Source organism: Halichoeres trimaculatus, unplaced genomic scaffold (assembly GCF_033239565.1).
Source record: "Halichoeres trimaculatus isolate MK-OKI-2021-1 unplaced genomic scaffold, fHalTri1.1 fHalTri1_scaffold_2, whole genome shotgun sequence".
Classification (NCBI taxonomy): Eukaryota; Metazoa; Chordata; class Actinopteri; order Labriformes; family Labridae; genus Halichoeres; species Halichoeres trimaculatus.
Window position 1 is genome coordinate 29,349,135 of NW_027437180.1, and position 23,455 is coordinate 29,372,589.

Here is a 23,455-nt window from a genome sequence, read left to right on the forward strand (position 1 = left end):
ATTAATGGCAGCCAGGGAGTAAGGAGATGTATGAATGTTTTGGTCTCACTTTGCCAGGTTATTCTCTAGTTTTACAGTGTAACTCACTTTAAAGTGTCTCTCAAAGTGTTGTTGTTTTTTATCTGTGTGAGTTTATTTGTTGCCATGTAATGCCGTGTAATTTGTGTAACTACTGACATACAGTAAGATTAACCATCAAGCAAATTCAGAGAATATTACACCATGTTTGACGAAGGAATGCATTTTAATTTGTAATTGTAATTTTATTTTACAAAAAGCTTCAGTTTCCTCCAAACCACTGAGATTAAAGAGATGTGTGGACATTTAACCTTGACAGAATATTCATGACTGGTGTAATGTTCTTTTACATAATGTGCTGCCTGTGGTTTAGTTATGACCTTGCTCAAACCTTTTCACCTTAGGTCATCCAAAAAAACATTAATTTTTCCATGTCTCTGAAGTAAAGCTCATTGCCTACAACTTGAAGCCTTCAGAGTGAATAAAAATGTTAGGTTGTGCTTTTAATGAATGTGTTTCTTGCTCTTAAATAAGACCGACCATGGCCTTTTTTCAGTGGTAAATTTGATTATTCCATTTCTGTTATTTAACCTTTATTTAACCAGAAAGTCCTCAGGGATTGCCGTTAAAGTTCATTTCATTTTATTTTTTACATAACCAACCATTGGTGAGAACATAGGCTGGTTCCTCAATAATGATGCAAAATAACTTCAAGCTGGGTCAGTGTTAAAAAGGCAGGGGGCAGGACAGGCCGTTCTCTTAGCAAAACACTGATACAGCTTTTAGTCCAATTGATATGTAGCACTGTATTATGAACCTTAAAGATTCTAAAAAACTAGATTCATCCGACAAACTCTTGCATAAAAACACAACGAAAGAAGTCTGGTCGAAAAAAGGACAGAAACACACACACATTTACACAGACACACTACTCTTGCTTGTAGTGTCATAAGTATGTCTGGCCTCGAGGAGAGCTGGTGTAGAGTGACAGTACAAACGGCTTGATTGCTAAGCCCTCTCTGCAGCCTGAAATCAGCATCCCTAATTTAATCTTGACAAGATAAAAGGGTGCGATGATGAGGTCATGATGACAGAGGTCTGATGAGGTGATGACAGAATTACAGTGACCTTAGATAACGTGATGGTCCCATTTGTCTCAGGGCACTATGTTTAGAAAATGAAAAGTCTGTTGTATTTCAGATATTTCTTATCCATATTTCGATATAACACAAAAGTTCCTGATTGCCGGAAATGTAATTATACCTAAAGTAACTAAAAAGTGGAGTTCAAAAAGAGAATGAAGAGTGCTCCATCAGCAGTACACTCGTGTGCTGAAGAGCTTTGGAGCATGCCCATCTCTCCATAATAGCAGTAAAAGGTTAGCAGATGTGGAATATTAACTTTCATCTTCATCACCTTTTTAAGAGGGCACGAGCCTCCTATAAAAAGAATATGAAAGGGCAGTGTAAGCATTCATGAGCACTAGAGTTCAGGTATAAGCTTGGAAATGTTCAAGTGCACCACACTCGTTCAAAATTGGCCCCAAAGGTTACATATTTTTGTCGATAAACTTTTCCTTCCTAACACTGCCTTTCTTTTCTTTTCTTTTTTCTTTTGGCTTGCATAGCTAACAAATATAGAAGATTGATCCCATTCCTTTCTGACATAAGCTGTGGTGATGACCTGCACAGCAACAGTCTATTTCACGGCTCAAAAGAGCCGTGTGCCAATGCAGTCGAGTCAATGTTCAACAGCACTAGCAGGCCAAGTGGAGCTGACAGTGCAGGATGAGGAGCATGGATTCAACATGGCATACTGTACAGCCGGCTCCATTTGCACTTTCTGCTGATGCAGATATTGAACAGCGTGTTCAATTGCATTCTGGGTACAAATATTTGCTTAACATTTAGACTCACTGGCACCAGAAAAAACTTTGAAGAGAGTGACATTGCCTCAGCTAAGCTGCCAGAAAGATTTGTGCAGGTGAGTAGTTGCATATGTGTGTGAAGAAGTTCAAGTTCGAACAGACGTCTGAATTTTCCTGATTGCTGCTAATGAGAATAGGCATTTATAATGCTTTAAAATGCAGCAAGGCTCCCCACCATCAAAGACAGTCGAAGTTTTAACGATGCATGACTTTAGGGTAAACAAGCCCAGAATTAAACTCATTACATTCATGAGGCTGGATGCTCCAACTAAAGCCCAAAACTAATGGTTACTAATCTGCTATATTTAATGGATTTGCCTCGCCTCTTGTAACTCAGCATCTGCCAGGACTTGTGCAGACATTTGACTTGTTTTGACCTTCAGGGTACTTAATACTTTCACCAAACATTACTTTTTTTTTTAATCAATTATTCTTCACTGTGGACCTCATTGCTTAAAATTCAAGTTTGCACCTTAGACCTTTCACAGAAAATGAGGCAAGAAGTCATTATTTCTACTGTCTACTGCTGTGATTGTGTTAGTGCTGGATGCTTGGTTAAGGGTCTAATTAAAGCAATGTACCTTTTTTTCTATTATGGTCTTTCTATGATATATACCTGAGAGGGAGTAAAGGAACAAAAACAGCTTTGGTATTAAAATCAATGAGTCTCAGATGACCACCTCTGACACAATTAACTACATGGTTGCTTTCTGTGTCTTTCATATCATTGCATGGTGCACATATCTAAAAACTATGACTCAGGACTTCACTACGCTGCCATTTCAGGCAAGATAATATTGGTCTTGATTTCAAGTTACAAAGACCTGATGTGTTAAATACTCTGTCTCCATAAAAAAGAGGGGGGATTTAACAGAGTAAATAATAATATATTTAGAAGACAGTTATTTGAAAACAACATTAAAGACAAGACAAAAGCCTGGTCACAAAACAATTCACAAAGAAATTGACAGCATGTGGGCAACACTTAGCTGATGATGGATGATGCTCAGGAAGGTTTGGAAATAACCCACAGTCATACACTGTTATCATCACACTATAGAGCTGGATTCTGATGTTGCTGGAGTAAAGGAGGAATTCTTCTTTTGGAGAGTAACTGACTGATAATGTTTTTAGCTGACCAGTGTCAAAGTGAAATCCTGATTCAGCAACTTCACAAGAACAGTGATGCAGCCGACACGCTCACCTTGCTTACGAACATCCTCCACAGCAGCAATGAGCTCCTCCTTCAGGTCCTGGCTGTCTTTGGCAATCTGCTCACCCTTTTCCAGAAAGTTCTGGGTTGCCTGCTCTACAGACACTGCCAGGACATGAGCTTTCTTGGAGCGACCCTTCTTCTTACTCGATGGCCCTTTGTTGCTGGTGTTCACCAGGGTGGTAACCTAGGAAAAGAGGATAAGGTAAAAAACACATTCTAAAAAGGCAGATTACGGGTAAAATACATGGAGATGAAAAACGTCTTGAAATTCAGTAAAAACTGGTAAATAACGTGACTAATATTTGCACACTTTGAGCTGCCTGGGCTGAATAAGACTGCAAAACTCAAATCAATGCTTGCTGTATTACTTGTTGCATTGTTTGCAAATTGCAACAGCTGACAGGAAAGAAACATATCCTTATTAAAAGATAAACACAATTTTGTCATCTTTATCTGACTGAAACAGATGAAGAGCTGTGTGCAGCTATCTCCCAGCGATGCCAATCCAATTAAAAGATAAAAATTTCACTAATCCACTTCTTTCTTTATCCGTTTATGAAAAGAAGCTCTTCTTTGTAATTATGAGCAAATGCTGTTCTGACTTTAAAAAGAACAGAAAATACCTTGAGTTATGTCTTAAGACACAGTATGTTCTTCCACACCTGTGATAAGGTTCAGTATACAAAAATTGAGTATATGTTTTAAAGGATCAAGCAATCAGCTGGTATAACCTTATCCAAGACATAAACCCAATGAAACCGCAACCTTTCATTGCAAGTAACAGTGTTGTAAAGTGCTTTACTGAAGCTGGCCCTGTCCACTGTGCCTCTGGTGATAATCTCTTTGATCTTAGCTCTTCAGGAAACAGCTACACAGCATAAAATCGATTGTATGATGCGGAACAGAATCCTAGAAATGATCATTTGATCTAATTGTTGTCTGCATTTCCTTGCTGTGTCATTTGAGAAATGTTATATGACACATTCCAGCTACTACCCTGAGAATGCATTTCTGCACTGGACCACACAAACATTGATTTCTCCTTCGCAGAAAACACTCAGTCAAGATGATGAGAAACACTCAGAGCTGAATGTGCACAGCTAACATGATCGTAGTTCATGTGACCGAATCAGCAATGCTGTTTCAGGTTCACAACAACACTCAGCCTTGAAGCAGTCACAAAATCACAAAATCACCTGAAATGAGCACCACTACACGCTAAAAAGCTTTGACTAATCAGCAATCACATACCGAGGTCCACTTAAGGTTGAGCCAGCCTTTGAGATGAGAAATGTCACTGACATACTGCTCTAAAAATGTTTCAAAATGTGGACTCTGTCAGTAAAAATAATGTTTCAATATCTGCATTTAAATGATGCGGCACTATAATTAAAGCGTCATTATCATCAAGACTTCCTCTGAAAGGCAAAATCGTACTTTGAAAGTAGTTGGCCAAAAGAATGAAATTAAAAAGCTGAACGTTAAACTCACTCAGCCTACAGTACAGGGAGCAGAAGAGAAGCAATTAACGCTGCCTGTCAATAATTAATTAAAGTGTGGAATTATTTCTACTGCTTGCATGCTGGTGACACCTTTGCTACACAGCCTGACACCAACCTGTCTGAAGACAGTGACACATGGACAGAAATGATCATTACACACACCAGTCCAACTTTTCTGTCCAAGTATCAGCCTGACAGCAGCTGAACCTGCACAGTGGGGTGAAATGATTCGTTTATGGAAAATATCAGAGGCTTTCATTCTGAAGAGGAAAAAAAGGTGCTAAGAGCAAAGTTATGTCCTGTCTCCACTGCACTGCTTAAGTGCCTCCAGACTGGAATAAAAACTTTAATGATGTATGTCCTCACTCGTGATGGCTCCAGGAATAGTAGCACTGATAGAAATCATCCTTTCCAGCGATTTTGTTTTTTTGAACAGTCATTTGTTATTTATCAGCATTAAATTTAGAATCTGTATTCAAAGTTGCCCCTTCAAGTAACTTTAATACATCTGTTTATCATCAACTCCTCTGTTCAACATCACCTCACACAGCTGTATGAATGCTCATTATGAAGTGCAACCGTGTGTATATTTCAATCTACCTCTGCTGAATCGATAACTCATCATTATATTCACACTTGAAAGCACACACATACCTACTCTCTTCACTTTACAGACACTAAAGGCACTAACACATACGCTAGATTCCCATATATTGGAACAGATCGAGCACCTCCGACAGACACACAACAAAGTAAGCACAATCAATCACGTACAGACAAAAGAAGGCAGACTCTCTATTCTTTTAAGTTCTACCTCACAGACCACAGAAAGAAATCCCGAGATTGTTGCTCAGACGGTAAATCAACAATGCAGAGCCATCCAGGTGGATACAGAAGCAGCTAGTGATGCAGAAATCAGGTTTCTACAGAGACTTATCTTTAATTTTTATATTAAAACATCCTTCTAAAAACGTTAACGCTGCCACAAGGTCCATGATCAACACATTATATCCTGGCATGTTGCAGAGTCTCGGCCTTAGATTTTGAACTATAAATATGGGAAGCCTTTTTCTCTAATTCAGGTTATGGTTTGGTGCCATGACTACCGAATATGGTTACCACTGATACAAAAAGATTTCTGTCTGCACCTCCTCCAGTATCAAATGATTCTGAAAAAATATGAAGAGTCATACCAATTCTATTTGTATGAAATTGGTTGTAAGCTAGATCAATGTGCTGTTAAGGACATAGCCAACAGGCTTACTGCCAACTGCATATGTTTACTTTCCCCCTGGGATTCATAAAGTATTTCTGATCCTGATTGCGGTCTGGGTGCTCAGATGCTCCCCTCGACATAGAAATCAAAACTGAATAGAACAGTCATCCAGCAACTATCACTTGACAATTGGCAAGATATACTTGCTAAGACCAGCCTGTTTTTTACTGGCTTTCAACTTGTATTTTACAGGGTCTGTGTCCACTGATGGAAATTTCAGCTTTACTCAACAGCCAATCAAAATCAAGACAGAGTACAGTGAAATAAACTGGAAATTAGGGCCGGACAATTAATCGGATTGTAATCGTGATTTCAATTTTGCCATCTGACAATCATAAAAACAATATAATCGAAGAAAAACAATTAATATGCCACACAGTGTAGATGTATGCAAGTTCCTGTGCTTCATAGCTCTTCTGTGTTCCATGTGCAGCCACAGCGAGTGTGTGTGACTTATGTTCATCAATAATACTGTATGTGCCACTTGCTGGTTCTTTGAAGTTGTGTTAAAATCAGTACTGAAGTTTTTGTATAAATGAATAATTGTGTACTGTAATTGTGTTAATTGGGATTTCAATATCACTTAAAATAATCGGGATTCTTATTTTTACCATAATCACCCAGCCCTACTGGAAATAACTGAGAAGAAATTAGCAACTCTTAAGTTTAGTGGAAAAATTCTAAGTCTAGCATCCTTACATACACATTGTTACAAAATGTACACATTGCCTTACATTTTCTTAAAAAAATACTGAAAAAAAACACATTTTAGGCATATTTAGCAATTTAAAATGGGCTAGATGGTTATAACCTAGGGAAGCAGGAGTACAGTAAACAATTATCATTTAAGTATGCAACAGTCAAGTCCAGTGAAAAACACTGATATCAGGGTACTGGGCTCTGACACACTAGTAAAGACTGATAGTGGACACAGGAGGCCCTTGATCTTTCATTAGGATGCCTCAAATCAAAGCTATTCTTTCATACTTAAGTCTCAGAAAGTTAGTAATTCCTGCTTTAATAAGTAGGTTTTTTTGTGTGTTTGTTTTTTTACTTAAAAACAGACTCTGACACTTTAGAAACCACAACAAAAACACTAGATGTGAAGTTTCAGAAAATAACAAATAATAAAGACATCTTGATTTTCATTTTAAACCAAGTTTGATGAACTGATTGGGATAGTTGTCTGCTGCTACCTATTTAGTTCTTGCTTTGAAGTCACGTTGTTTATGAGCCACATTTAAGGGACTGACTTGATGTGCGATACACTTTTCTGGTTAAATGCTTACATAATCTTCAAAATAAGTTCATTATTTCAAAATGGTGCCTGGAGATGCCATGGAAGGCTCTTTGCTTTATTACTCTGTCAATAAAAACATCTGAGTGTATTGAGAACCATGGCAATATTATGCTTGTTCTGTGCACCTGGTCTTTTATAGTGGAATTGTATGCTTTAGCAATCAACCGAGCAAGAATCAAGGCCAATGACTTCAACAAGTTAGCTGTGTAGAATACTCTGACTGCCAAGGGTTGGTAACTGTCACTGACATTGAGGATTAGAGACATGTGTCTGCACAAAAAAGACTGAAAGAGAAGTCATTCAGCTGTAAAACTACTAATAAGTTGCTTTAGACTTGAAGGTTATGTGCCCATTATACTTCTTCATTTATAATTATGTAACTTGAGCTACTCTTTATTTTCTTTTATTTATTTATTTTTGTCTTTGTTGTTGAAAGACTTCTGCTTCAACAAGAAATGTAAGTTCAAGGGTGGTTATTCAATTTTTTTACAGCACTAGAGTTTTACTGGCTGTAGTTTTCAGAAGATACACAGTGCTGTAATCACACAGGGGAACTGAAATTGAAACTTGAAGGTGACTGCAAACTTTGAGCATCGTCTTTTTTTCAGGTGTGCAGGTCCAAAAAGAAAAGAATTTAACATCATCCTGGCTGAACATACACATAATAAGATCTGCCTTCATCAGATCATTTGTGGCCCATCCACAGAAAAGGAAAGAAGCACTTTAACTGCTCATTTATTCATTAACATTGGGCTGGGCAGAGGAGTACACAACTATAAGACTGCAGCATGTGTCATGCAGCTCTCCACAGGGATTGGCTGAGTCAAGGCAAAGCTTGTTGACGTTTTGTTCTGCAACAGTGACTCAAAAAGACTGATGTATATTTAATTATGCCTGCAATAACCTCGACACATGCACAGAGGCTGTTTCAATTTTACCCACTTTCATACAGATTTAAATGTGCCATTTTGATGGAAATATCTCAGTCCCTGCATGCAGCTGCCACTCTGGATATCCTCAGACAGCACTAACAACATTAACAATGGTTCTGTTTTATTTAAGTGTCAGGCTGAGCCATAAATATGTGACAGTGAGTTATCATGGAAAAAAGCATGAATCCAAACCTGGAGAAGCTATCATATATATTTTTAAACATAATTCATTTTTAGAATATACTCATTTTCGCTATGATGCCTCTCTTAATGTGCTGTGCTAAATTATCTTCCATGAAAAATGCATATCAATCCAGCAGCACATTGGTTTGCTGGCCCACACTACAAGTTAAGTTTAAGCTTGTAACGGCTAAAAATGCCTCCCTACATTTAGAACACCTCATATCATTTTATTTATTTATTTTATTTTACACTGGTCCCTTGACCAATTTAAAGACATAAAGTAATAACTTAAATATAAAATATTCACCACTGTAGCAGTGTGTGTAAATGTCAACCATTTCTTTTATTCAGTGAGGAGTAATATAATCTTGTCAACCCTTGTATGCTCTACAGTATTACCTCAGTTTAAATTACAAGGTATGCTTTTAAGTAGAAAGGATCTTGTACAAGCAGCCTGAGTGGATATTTGCACAGTCTGCAGAGCACTTCCCTAGCATTGACAGTGAACTGATTTGGAGGAACTATATAAATAGGCAGCAGAGTTTACACTGATTAGATGAAGCGTGAAAATCTGATTTAACAGACATCCCTGTGAGGGACAAACATGGCAGGGAGGAGAGACAGTGCTTTTGTTTCAGGCTGAATGATGTTACATTTTAGGGTCCTTAGACACCACAGCTTTTTACTGAGGCTGCTGAGGCATCCAACTTTAATCACTGCTGTGTCACAGAGACACGGCATATGACAAATAGCCTCGCTGCTTAACTTTTGAAAGTTGTTCTGCAATGACAGCTGTCAACCCAATAATCAGAAACAAATATGAACATACAGGAAAATAGGACTGAAACAAAAGAAGTTTGATTCTTATTCCATCAAGGTCACAGGAACTTTTTCTTTCTTTTAAATTTCACCATAAAATATTCAGAAATTTGGATTCATGTTTTGAAATCAGGAGTGAAGAGTCATTACAGTAATAATTTAAAAAAAAAAATCTTATGAGAAAATGCTGCTTGAGTCATCCTTTAATGACCCAGCCAGATCACAAACATCAAATAAAAATAAATTTCAGGGCATATTGACACTTTTTACAGAATGTTCTTGTGAGAACAGGGACTGTTCACAGTTGAACATATTGTAACCTGAATAACATAATATAACTTTCACCTGTATGTGCAAACGTTGCCATGACACTGAAATGTGATTTCCCCTCGGGGATCAATGAAGCATTTCTGATTCTGATTCTGATTAAGAATGAAAATCTCTATAGAATCCAGTCCTTTCTTACACACAGCGACAAGGCCGACAGAAGCACAGTGTCTCTTTCAACACAAGAAAGTCTGGAACTTTCAATACCTACACAAAGTACAAGGAAAGAACCAAGCACATAGACTAATCAAGTAGACCCCTGAGGGAAGAAAAAGAGGGTGGAAAACAAAAAGTTTTGTGGGGAGAAGAAATGAAGCAGGCCACAGTAATGTTTGCCTAGTGCATTCAAATGTAGCCTAATGCAAAACAAAATAAATTCAACGTCCAGGAAAAGGCAGCGTTGCCCTTTTCTGCCAGCTGGTAATTGGCCCTGAGCAAGCTCATTTATCCTGTGTATTAGCAGTGAGGCTTTATGCAAGACCATACCAAGGATATTTCCATACAGCAGCATGTTATGTCTTTCTCTTAGCTTTGGCTTTTACTAACTTATACACCAGGAGATTTCCTGTGTGGGCTGTGGATAGATCAAGTATGAATAATTTGTACGGAGCAGTTTTATTTGACTTCAACTAGAAAAACTGAGCATTTGTCAGGGCCCTTGGTTCTTTACATTCTACACAAGTTACATTGGCACCAAATAATCCTTAAAGTGATACTCCGGGATGGAACAAGTTGGGTCCTATCACAAGGTTTAGGGCAGAAATTGCCCCTACAGCAGTGATTTTGTGCAGCAGAAGCCCAGGGTGCACGCACCAAACACCCCCTCCCTGCTCGTCTGCCGCTTTCCTATGCACTCAGACGGGGCCATATTTTACTTGACCAAAAACACAAATAAACGGACTCCCACTGAAAAAAATCTGATATCGGTCTGCATTCACGCTTTATTTAGAGAATTTTCAGCGCGATACTTTCACACCAAAACACCGCGAAATAAGGCTCTAGTTCTCGTCGTGTCTCTTCGTCCTGGCAGACTATCTGCGTTTGTTTGCATCTGGCACGCCGCGTGCGCGGACTGATACACTAAGCGGCGAGCGCCTCGTAGCCAGCTGTGGCTCTGCAGCGGAGGTAGCGCCGTTTTACGCCACGATGAGGACAAGAGCCTTATTTAGCGGTGTTTTTGTGTGAAAGTAACGCGCTGAAAATTATCTAAATAAAGCGTGAATGCAGATCGATATCACATTTTTTCGGTGGGAGTCCGTTTATTTGTGTTTTTGGTCAAGTAAAATATGGTCCCGTCTGAGTGCAGAGGAAATCGGCTGACAAGCAGGGAGGGGGTGTTTGGTGTGTGCGCCCTGGGCTTCTGCTGCACAAAAACACTGCTGTAGGGGTAATTTCTGCCCTAAACCTTGTGATAGGACCCAACTTGTTCCTTCCCGGAGTATCACTTTAAAGGCAGAAAAAAAAAAATAGGTTGGAGGTTTCTAGCTGACTGTCTTATAATCATTGACAGAGCTTTCATTAGTTTCATCAGACCACAAATGAAATATTTTGTATTATGATAAGGTGCAGAGACTTGTCAAAGCATGAGTTACTGCTTTCAACTGGCTTCACTAAGCAGACAAGCACTATCTTAAAGATTAAAATGTGAAGTCTGGTCAGCAGATTTAGTATAGCATGACTGGACATAAACTAGTGGTAAGATGAAATAAAGTTAAAAAAATAAATAAATAATAAGGGGAGGGAAATTACAAGTGCATATGGTCTCAAAAGATGTAGCAACATCATAAAATATTTAATTTCCAGCTAACTAAAGAGAGAAGCTCACGGCTAGATGTGTGCTGCCTGATGAAGCAGGATTAAAATGTTAAAACGTGAACACTCCTTGTGGATGAAAGGAGACAGGCTGAACAGTTTGGCTCATTATGTTGTTATGGACTTAACCAAAAGGGTCCTCCACAAGGCATAATCAGTAAATGGTGCTTTTATTATATGCTGTGGTACACACTGTTGATCTCCAGAGGCCAGCTGTAAACATAATTATGCAGAAAAAAAGCATGCGTCTGCTCATTACCATTTTCTACATATTAATTGGAATCCGAGAATTATGGTGTGGGATGGATTGTGGGTATCACAAACAAAACATTCAGTTCTGACAAATCTGGCACTCATAATGCTGGAAACCCTGCACATATTTAGATCACTGCAAATCCTCAAAAGATGCTGGTGCTCCATTTTCAACTGGGTCCTTATTATGGCTGGGATCATGTCCTTTATGAGGCTGGCTTCCAAATAATGGTCAGGACTGTGCGCTGTCATCCTGACGGTGCTTAACTGTATCCACATATGTCATGAGCCTAATGGAAAGGGAAGTTTATTGTGGGGTCAAGTCATGCCAAATGTAAAACAAATTCCACGGTTCAGCTTATTCTTCTACAGCGAGCTTGAAAAAAGCAGCTCAGTCAGGTTAAACAACACACTCAATTTCATAGGGTCGGATGACAGACAGCACATTTAATTCTGTGTTTATCAAAATGTTTAAATGACAAATTATATTTTCAATTTCCCAAAAAACAAACTGGTTCTAATTTGGTAGTCTAAATCAACTTTTATCTTTAATTTGTTTTTGTTTTTTTGTTTTTTTGTTTAATTTATTTATCTTTTTTACTTTTTATGCCTTTAATTGGAGAGGATGGGACAGCGGATAGAGAAGGAAACAGGGTGAGACTGGGGAATGACATGCTGGAAACAGGCTACAGGCTGAATTCGAACCCAGACAACCCGCTTGAGAGCAAACATCACAGGGCACCACCTAAACCGCCAGGCCATCTGCGCCCTAACATTTCTCCTTGAAATCCTAAAAATGCATTTTGAGTTTTCACTCATAAAAGACAAATGATTTAGCTTCCATATATAGTTTTCAATAATGTCAACTCCTATCTGTTCCAGGTTTTCCGGATCTAGCCCAGCATATCGATGAGAAAGCTCCAATGAAGACAATATGAACACAAAACTGCAATGTGAAGAAGTGATTCTTTCACTTAAGGTATGACAGTTTATTAACCACATTTTAATGGCTAATTGTTGTTATTCAGAATCGGCACTTATTATTCTGCCAAATACAAATGAATAATTCCTAGCACATGAGGACGTGATTAATATCGCTCAGCCCAAATGTAGACAGCTGATTACTGTGAAAAACTAAACATTTCTGGGGTTAGACTTCTCCCAGGGGAACCTTCCAGATGTTCTTTAGCATTGACTGTGCAAAGGAAGAATACAGGCTGAACAGCAATGACCACAAAGAGGAATCAGCACATGGTCAGTGAATAAGGGAGACACAGCACCACAGAGACCCAATGAGAGCAAAACAAAACAAAAAAGCTGCTTGGCAAAACTCTAGCAGACCTGAAAGCACATTGGCTAAGGAAGGAATGTCTTCTGAAAAGTTTGGGGTTGTTGAGTTTGTTCGAGCTCTCGATTTGAAACAACACAACCTGTCCTTTCTCTTGAATATAGTTGAGAACTAAGTATCAAATCAGTCATATTTTCAAAGCACAGTTGCTGCACAAGACAAAAAGAAAGAAAGAAGCAGAGAAATGTGTAGAAAAGTGCCAGATCGACTTTGTTTGCTGGGTATCACACTTCTGTTAGCCTGCTGTGTGTCTCTGCTCTGACCTCAGTCACAAAACTGCAGTTTGGATTCACGGGTATGTACTGACATATTGTGAAGTGTTTTTCACACAAGGAACACAAGTTTTTTGTAATCTTTTTTTTTTCACATAGGCAAAGTGCAGAGGAGAGAATAGCGCATTATCTAAAGAACACATATTATAAGATGGTTGTCTTCATCTTCATGCCATAGTGACTTTTTAAGCCATCTTCTTCACAGCGAAGTTAGTAAGGGGATATTCTAAGGTAATCTTTTTCCTAGGTTCTGCTTTCTGAGGGATTCTTTCAATGCTCGTAATTCACAAGATCTCCAGTAAAATGTCATCAGCTTCACAACATGCCTCAACACATGGGCGACAACAAACTTAGCTGGATACATCCTGGTTGTGACATTATGTTTCCAGCAGTTTCCTAATTTCAACTCAACCATGTCCAGCTTCATTTATTCCTCACACGGTTGTCATCAGCAGTCATGTCTCCGTCAGAGTCCATTAATTTAGCCTTTATTTTTAAATCATGCTCAAAGTGCTGATGGATAACAAACATATCTACATCACTGAGCAGAGAAAGACTCTGCTTTAGTCTTTCAGAAACAAAACATTACCAGGAAAAAATATCCTGTGACGCATATCTGACGTAAAACCTGTCATATATGTGTTATGTCCTCAAAAGTAAAGAAATACGAAAGCATTGCAGTCATCCACAGAAATGCTGGTAGGAACCAGTTTAACAGGCAGTGATTATATTGCGGCAGTGGGGAGGCTAACCTTTCCTTCAAGCCTAAGGAGTTGTTGTGCTCTACCCTACCATTTTATTGTTGATCAATAACATTAAATGCCATGTGGCCTTTCCTCTCCAAAGCACCGGCCAGTGCACTGTCCGCTCAGTTGTAAATCCCTGTGGCTCTGCGTAGCCATTCAATTTTCCGCCTTCAGCCTCTGAGACTTGTATCCAGGGAATGAGCGATGCACTTAAACTGTTGAACATTAGGGAAAGACTTGTGCATGGGTGTGCAAATGTAGCAAGCTGCATGCATGCATGATAATCATGAAAACCGATACAAAGCCCCTGGGAGACTCTTTTAACCTTTGACACTTGCCTACAGTAAGTGATACATATACTGCATCCTATTAATGATGAATGAGGATGTTTTTGCCCATGTGTAAAGTGCATAATGTGTATAAAAGCTCGGGGGGACCAAAGCAGGAGGACAAGCCTCTTCAGTTTTTCCAGGTGGGTGAATCAATCATAAAGCAGTGAGAGGGACAATAAAGAAACCTGCCTGCACAAGGTGGCTGCTGTGATGGCTTCAAGCAATATCACACCCTAAGTGTTCACCAAGTGTGGAGTGGTATTTACAGGGGCCTTCTGAGCGCCTAATCCCCTCAAACTGTGCACATATTCAACACAAAACCTACAGAGAGACAAGGCAAATATTGTTAAATGAAGCTTGTGTTTGTGTTGAGTGCACACTGGCTTTAAGTCTAAGTTTTTATGTCTATCTGCTGCTCTTCATTTTGTACAGCTTTTGTTTGAAACACATCCCCCTTGAGCTCAAATGATTCAAGAGGCAGGGTTTTCTTCTCCTCCTACTAAATTAACACTATTAATCTGATGGCAGCTCATAGCCAGTTTGAACCTCTATCTGCATTAAAATTTTGTTGATGTATGGCCATTAAACACAATGCTGCACAGTGAGTGAGAAAGCTATGATAACATAATGGTTTTGATTTACAAATGCAGTTTATGGTAAATGCTCATTTTGCCACAACAAGAGGATTGTTTTATATTCATGAACTTTTCCTGTCAGGAACATCTGCATTGATGTACTTCAGCCCTAAAGAATCCTGCAGAGCAGCAAGTAAAATCATATATTCATAAGTTTTACACCAAAATCATTGCTCTCTTTTTCCCTTATCATGTTATTTCAAATGTGGCTCAAATTAAGTTGTGTAGCCGTTCAAAAAAGTGAGAAGGCATCAACACGTGTACCCAAATTAGTTATAAGGGGGTGGGGATTTAAGCAATGTGACTTTACAGTGCTGTCAAGCAGTGACATTAACCCATAGACTGTATAAAACATGGACGTAGTCTCGCCGAAGTCACCCGTCTGTTTCTAAAACAGAAAATGAAGCACATCGGCTATAGCGGCCATATTGGTAGTGGCATGGGCTTCACATACAGCCATAGGGCGCCTGCTGGTCACATGACCCTGAGCTGTACCTCTTACTGGGGGAGCTCGCGATCTTAATATCCTCTGGACGGCCGTGTTAGAAAACAATTTACTCCCCGTACAGTAGGTGCCGATAGTAAAATTAGCGACTCAAACAGGAGATGTATTTTGAACCTGGCTGTAAATAAGTTGATGGCTTTTTTTTGGCTTGGTATGAATGTGACTTCCGCTACTTCCAGAGCCAGCCTCAAGCGAACACTACAGAAACAGCAGATTTTAGCACTTCTGCATTGTCTCATATTCTTAGACCGGAGGTTGCCGCTTGCAATAGCCACAAGGGCATGGCACATCCAAAGAGATTACTGAAACCATTTTCTGGTACGCCCTCCTGGGAGATTGATTCGTTTTAAAGACAAGTGATTAATTTTGCAGGATGGATAAATGAAAATTGATCAGAGAAAAATGAATGATGAATAAGACATGTCATTGAATTGGACATAGATATTGAATATTTTGCGGTTCAAAAATAATGTAAACCATTCAGTGTCAAACATTCATGTGTTCTTTATTCAAAGAAACATAACAACATTTATATAACTTAATGACAAAATGTTTATCACTTTCTCCTTAGAAGCATTTTTTGACCCAAATCCGCTCTTTTAAGAAGAAGAAAAAAGAAAAACACTGGTAACAGAATTAATGTAGACATTATCTGAGGATAAGAAAAAAATATTCCAAGCATTCTTAAGCCCAAACAGGATGTGTTAAAGCAATTTTTTCTCCTTTCCCCATCAAAAAGAGTTTAAAGAACTCAGCGAACTATTCCAAAATTGCCCCTCTATTTCTCATTGATAATCATCTATATTCTTGCTAATTCAGTGCTGACCGCTATCTACTAAGTGTAAGGATGGTTTGCTTTTGCAATCATATTGCTGTACAATTTGAGTTGAGCAGATGCAAAGGGAAGCTCAACATACTGTAGGGGAAAAATTATTGTTTTGAAAAAGACAGTGAATGGAGAAGTTTCTCGGTTTTTTTAAACAATGCTGGTATTGTTTTTTCTACCACTCCACAATTAGCCAAGTTTAGTGTGGAAGCCAATAGCTGTCCACATGATAAGAGGCTAGCGCTAATTCATGATCACATGACCATCTTTCTGGAATAATTGCATTCACTAACCTCACACGAAACAAAGCAAGCCAAGGAAAAAAAACAATAATGTGTTTGTTTTCAGATGGAATAAGAAGAATGAAGAGAAACTGTTATAACACCCTAAAACTACATGAATAGAGAAATCTTAATTTTAATAATTTCTTAAACAGTCTACTTCGAAATGCAAGGGTCATGGAAGGTTAGAAAGAGTGGAAAGTAAATGCAGTAAAAAGCTGTAGATCCACCAGAATAAGTGGCTGTTTGAGTGATGCTGAGTCTCACATTTCAAAAGGCGAACTTCCAAGAACAGCATTCATTCATTTTGCTCTGAGAGTGCATCAGACTCTGACTCCACATATTTCCTCGTTAGTAACCCACTTAGCCTGTGTTCCCATACTGTTTGATCCTCCCACACCCTCATTCTCATTCTCACCGCTGTCTTTTTGTTTCCATCACTGTGGCTACTTAATTCATTTCTGAAGCATGACAGAGCTCTTTTGATTTATGGTTGATAGCACTCAGCAGAGTGGGTCAATAAATTCCCACAATACTTTTCAGGTGGACATGCTTTAGAGCAATCTATGTTTGGTAATGGCAGTTTCACACTCATAAGGAGTTTATCTCTACCTTTTTGCAAAGCCTTCACAAAAGCAAAACTCATTGAAAAACAAATTTTAACTGAAGCTCTTTGATTTCTGACAGAAATATTAGAGCAGATTTTAGAAATTTAGGCGGAGGAAAATATGGCTTAGTTAACTATTTTTTTAGGATACCAAGATACACTTTAAAGGTCCCATATTTTGCTCCTTTTCTGCAGTTTAATATGGATCATTAATGTCTTCATGAAATGGTAGTAACATGTTTTGGTCCAAAAAGCCAATAAATCAAGCACAGCAGCACAGTTTCCAGGCTCTCATAGCCCCTCTGTTCAGAACGGTCTGATTTAGTGGGCGTGACCTTCATATGTAAATGAGCCACCGATGAGCCACTGATACCGCCCCGCTCTTCCGCGTCACTGAGAGCAGCGCCACAAGCTCCGAGTGCACAATGTTTACAAAACAGCAAAGCTCGTTTACTGTAACATTACAGGCTAAACAACAGGCTAACTGCAGCTACAGCTAGCATCCTGAAGCTAACACAGAGACAGGGGGGACACTGAGGAAAAGCTCTTACATCTGCTCCACAGTTTACAGCATTTAAAATACTCAGATTTCCAGGGTCCGAGGTTTGTTGGTGGATGGTTAGTAATGCGCCTGGATTCAGGACCAGTCTATTTGCTAGCCCTCTGTTGTACTGTCCAAAGTTGGAAAAGCAGTCGGCTGTACAGTGACTAGCACAAACATGCACAGTTTTACTGAGTGTAGCTGGCACATTTCCTTGATAAATGAACTCTAGCCACTAAGTCTTGTCTTCTTCCGAGATGGGAAGATTGTGCATGGAACTATGTGGCTGTTTACAGCCAAAAACAGAGCAGTGATGGCTCTTCAACTTTGGTATTCTCCTCCCTGTTGCTGGAGAGATTTCTCTCCAGCAGCGGGGAGAGGAGTGGGCGGGGAGGGGGTGCGGGGGTATCTGCTCCAGTGGATCAATCAGGTCAGACTTGACCTGATTGGTCTAAAAAGGGGATCGCTGACATATGCAAATCCCCCAAATCCAAACAGCTCGTTTTAGGTCAGGATTTTACATTCACATTTTGTCGGCTGGGAAGAAAGTCAAAGACACACACATTTCACTAAAAGACTTAATAAAGTGATTTTTGCAAAATATGGGACCTTTAAAATAATAAATGAGTGACATAGGTAACATTGCAATATTGCAATGCTACAGAAGTCTTATAATAAAGCTACAGTGAAAATGAGAAGACATGAGACCAAAAGAGTCCATTTCATGCATGCCCATCTTAACGTTCTGCTCAGTGCCTCAATTTTATGCAGAAAATAAAGCAGATACCAGCAGTCGCAAGAAACAGAGAGATGATTTTAAAGTGGACACACTCAAGTGGCTTTTAAATTGGATGGGTGGAAGCATTTTGGTTTCTTCATGTCAAAAAACAGAAAAATGAAGGAGTATAAGCAATATGAGAAGCTACATGGAAAATGCTCCCCTGGAAAAAAATTGAAATTTTGAAAAGAAAAAAAAATGTAAACTTGGCCAAAAGATTAAACGCCTCACTGTGTGAGAACTCAAGAGATCACACAAAGTTTATGAAAAATATATATAGCTAGAGACGTAACTAAGTGATTGACCGTGGCTGAAAGCGAAGGATTTCATCCAGCCAACATACTGGAGCCAAAGTATGAACTCTCATCACAACTATATGTTAGTCATACACTGTTACCGTCTCAACAAAAGAGACAAAAGGTTAGACAAAGGCCTTGAGCAGGCAGGGTGCTGCTTACTGAACATGGAGGGGTGGATTTTACAAGCCGTTGAGAGCTATTACAGATAAAAACTCTCAACTTCTACTTAAAACATGGATAACTGAAATTGTGAAAAGTTTTGTCAAACATCCTTTTTCTTTGGTTCAAGAGAAATTAGTCCTCATTTGACTTGTATTTCATTTCCACATTCTATGCCTTGAGGTTTTCACATAATCTCCAAAACAAGTCGAAGATTTTCAGCCATCTTAAATGCTGTTAACTTCAAAGACGACCACATAGAAGCTTTTCTTAATTCACAATCTCAAATAGCTTCTAGTGTGGGGAAAAAAAGGAAATCAGTGCAGCAAACCCTGGAAATATAGGCTCCAAGGAGTGAGAGAAAACAACGGTAATGTTCTGATGATACAGTAGAAGCTGCAGAGGACATGACAGCTGCAGTACGGCATGCATCACCACTGTGCTTTCCAAGCAGCCAGCATCATATGTAAAGTTAATTACAAATCCAATAAAATCCCCAGCATGTAACCACAACAACACAGCTTCTCCTGCAGTAACCATCAGGAGCTTCTTCCACAGGCGGGACCCTGTATTCATGATAGGATGTACCATAGGCTGCATTTACAGTTTCCACCTGGTCATTCAGACAGAATAACTTTGACCTTTTTGAAACATCCTTGCAGTATGACTGGTCCAAAACATCACATTATATCTAACTATGGATGTCATTTGACTTTAGCTCAGGTAATTCTGCTTATGCTTGCATCATCTGCATACAGTCAAAGATATCTGGGCAGATGGAAACAGGGAAATTTTGTTTTGTAATAGCGTGGAAGTGTTTGGGTTTTTAGATTCCTGTCACATTAAAAGCCAATCTCCAAACCTATCAACAATCAACTGTAGGCCTCTCAGAGCTATCCCCAACTTCCAGGGGCTTCCGATGTCGCAAGCAGTTAGCCACAGAGGACTTGTGATTAAGACTCCAGTTTTGGCTAGACTGTTTACATTCTGTTGAGCAACCCGGAAAGCAAGATTGGAGTTGGCAGTGACAATGTCTGAGAGAAGACTGTTGGTAGCACTTTTGTGCAGATATCTATGTGTAAGACATTAACCACTGCCAAATTGATGACTGCTAGTATGCTTAAGGATTCTCTTGGGACGGATGGTGTTTTGCCCTATTTTCTTTCTGCACAGGAAGTTTTCATGCATACAGTGAAAACTATTTGAATGATAACTTTTGCATAAACAAGCAGTTACTAAAATCTAGTGTTGCACCTTCAGATTATTGCGTAAGTAATCTGTGAAATATGATGGATTATGCAACAGAAAACTTTTAAAAATGTATCTAAGAAGGGGGAGTTAAAGGACAGCAGACAATTGTGTGCTCAACAGTTAGCGCTTACTTTTAATTTTGCATACTGCAGCACTTATCGTCACTTTGCATCAAACTTGACAGGTGTAAGGACAGTGGTTATTTCTGCAACTGCAAAATGCAAAGCATTGCGAAGTGAGGTTATTTTAAGAAAGTGATTTTTGGACTACATTTCACCTACTGGAACAGTAGCGTGCTCTTTGCATACAGCCAGGATATAATTATATAATTAAAGATGCACTTATTGTGGAATTGTGCAGACAGGAGTTTCTACTAACAACAAAAAGTAAAATAATTGTGAGAGAAGTTTGTTGAGACTGTGCTTAAAAGCAAACACTTATAAAGAGTAAATTTTTCACGTAATTGGTCTGAGGTAAAGATGGAGCTAAATGACGGGGACAGTCTGAGAGTCACAGAGGTAGAACTTTTTCTTTCTTTTTGTCAGATTACCAATGTTAAACCATACATGTCTGCCATGAATTTTATTTTTTTTACTCACTTCCAGCAATTTATCTGTTATTTATTTTTTAAATTTATTTTCAAAGTATTGCTTTAATCAGTCTGTAAAAGACCGCATTGTACTTATTTATTATGACGTGTGCTGCAGACCTCTTGGCCAAGTCACCCTTGTAAAAGAGATCCAGATCTCAATGATTTTTTTGTATCTAAATAAAGGTTAAGTAAAAATAAATAGATACATAAAATCTATCAGTGCAAAAGCACTGATTTATATACAGTTTAACATTCCTAATGGAGGTTGGTGGTTTGTTGCAGAAAAAGTGTTTTTGTTTTCAACACATTTTCACAATTCTTCAGAAGAGTGCTGCTAGATTCTGTTCAAAGTCAAGGATCTCTTTGAGGAGCCTTTTTGTGTTGGTGACACAAAAGCTCTAACACATGGTTCCACTCGCATGACTACCTTCACAATGAAGTTCACCCAGTGCAACAGTGAAATATGCACCACTTAAAACCAAAGAACTTGCTGGATTTAAATAAACCAGGGTTGATGCATCCTCCTACTGAATTACTTAAGATGTACAACAAGGAAAAATTGTTGAAAATGATCCCAGCTTTAAGTGACTACAACACTCAGCAAAGTGAGATAAAGCTGGAAGGAAAGCAAAACATTCCAACTCAGCAGATAAATTATTCATGTAAATCGGCTTGTTTTGTCTTGATTAAAACATTAGAACAGTAGTTTTGAAAGTCAATGCTGGTTAATGGGTCATAGTGTAAAAGGATACGTGTCTGGAGGAAATAAAGACAGACAGATCATTTTAAAAGTGTGCATTATCATAAAGAGATGGAAAGAGAACAAGACACCCATTTTGGGCTATCCACTCTCATTTAGATTAAATCTGTGCTGATCTTGCTTGCAGCCAAATATGCAGACAATCAGAATCTCAGATTATCTGTCTGGAGCTTTCTCTTTCATCCTCTCTCTCACTCTCAGTCTCGCTAGCACACACAAGAGAGAGCAGGGGAGGCAAGACCCCTGCTGGCTCACTGTCAGAGTCCTTTGAAGATCTCAAATGGATCAGTTATATTCCACCCATGGTTTGCCTCTTTGTGGCATTAAGGCAATGAGTCGCAATCATATCAGTACTGGGTTTTGCTATTTAAATACTAAGTGTGCAGTTGTGTTAACATGATATCATGTCCTGGCCAGACAGGGCGGATGAGCGTACATTACAAGGCATGCAGCCTCGACCTTGGGCTCTCCTCTGCTGCTCCCACAGCTGTGAGCTTGGAGACAGGCAGTGTTCAATAATGTATACAGAAACAGTCTCTCGCCTTCCCTGTCTGTCCACTTTTGTCCCTTTCTCATTAATCAAATTTTGATACAGCTTTTCCTTGTAGGAGGAAGGGCTGTGCACTGCTGGCGCCACATTCCACCACAACATGGACTTAGCATGCCATCAGGTTTGGGTCTTTGTACAACCATGAAGGAGATTTATATCCTGATGTACTGTGCCACTGTGGTGGATAGGAAAAAACATGCAGAGGAGCAATTTGTGACAACACTGGAGCACTGTCCTCAACCTGTCCCACTCTGATACTTCAGAGCATAGCCATGCTAATCAAAGAACACTGCCTCCTCCCTGTGTCAAAGCGGGGGTCATCTTCTTTTTATCAAAGAACGTGAACTGTGGCTCAGCAAGTCACATCTTCAACTTTGATGTCAGCAAGTAACATCAGCAGGAATACATAGATTAGGTTGGAAGCTACAGCACACTGTGACCACACACGGGTTTAAAAAAAAACAGCCTGTGGTCTTAGGCACAGGCATGAGTTGATAATAGCATGACATGCATGTGAGGAGGACATCATAGGTAGTGAACGTAATGTGTGTTATACCGTCAAAAACAGTAGAATACCATGGTGTGAATTTATTCCACTTCTCGAAGACATGAGTGCTTATGACACTGTGGACTTCACTTTTACACTATACAATCTGCAGCCTTGAAAGCTGCATTGATGAAAGATGAGATTTGGATGACTCTGAAAAAGGGGCAATGAGGGTTAAGCATTTCTGTTTTTGATGTATAAAACAACTCTTCTGTGTTTCAGTGATTTTATTTACAAAGGTTTGGAATGTGGTCGTGGTCAAAATTTTACTTAAGATCTCAAAAAATAATAAAAATAGATCAGTTTGTTTTTGCCCTAAAGATAAAATTAATTAGTGAACACAATGAGCTGTGTTTACGCCTTGATTGAAGTATAACTAACAATCTAACCTTATTTTGCCTCATAACAATGGACACTCCAAAAAAAAGAAGAAGTTGTAAAGTACAGCAAGCATCCCTTTCTTTCACCTCCCAATTGTGTTTTAATTAAACATGTAGAGATACTTGAAAATCAAAGTCAACTTTATTTAAGTAACTAACATAAAAAGAAACTGCCATTAACCTTAAGTGGAGCTGGTCAACTGATTCTTCCTTACGCTTCAGTCATAGAAACCTTTAGGTTCACGGCTATCGATTCCAAAGGCAGTCACTGTCATTAAAAAAAAATGGGTGAAGTTTTAACAGTACGTGTTGTTGCGTGTTATTTGGTGTCTCTGAACAAACGAAAACTTCAATGTTAAGTAACACATAGTTTTTCTTGTGATAAATGATAATAATGATTAGGGCTGTCATTTTAATGCGTTAATTAGATTAATTAATTACACCGCAAATTAACGCGTTATAAAAATTAACGCAGATTAATC

General features: G+C 38.9%; 1 protein-coding gene across 1 annotated transcript in view; it reads right to left on the reverse strand.

Annotated features, from left to right (window-relative positions):
* ctnna2 (catenin (cadherin-associated protein), alpha 2) overlaps positions 1-23,455 on the reverse strand; it is a 335,649-nt gene that overhangs the window by 277,661 nt on the left and 34,533 nt on the right. Inside the window, exon 3 of the mRNA XM_074686588.1 lies at positions 3,150-3,345. Within this exon, the coding sequence (XP_074542689.1) occupies positions 3,150-3,345 (196 nt within the window). The remainder of the gene's footprint in view (positions 1-3,149; positions 3,346-23,455) is intronic.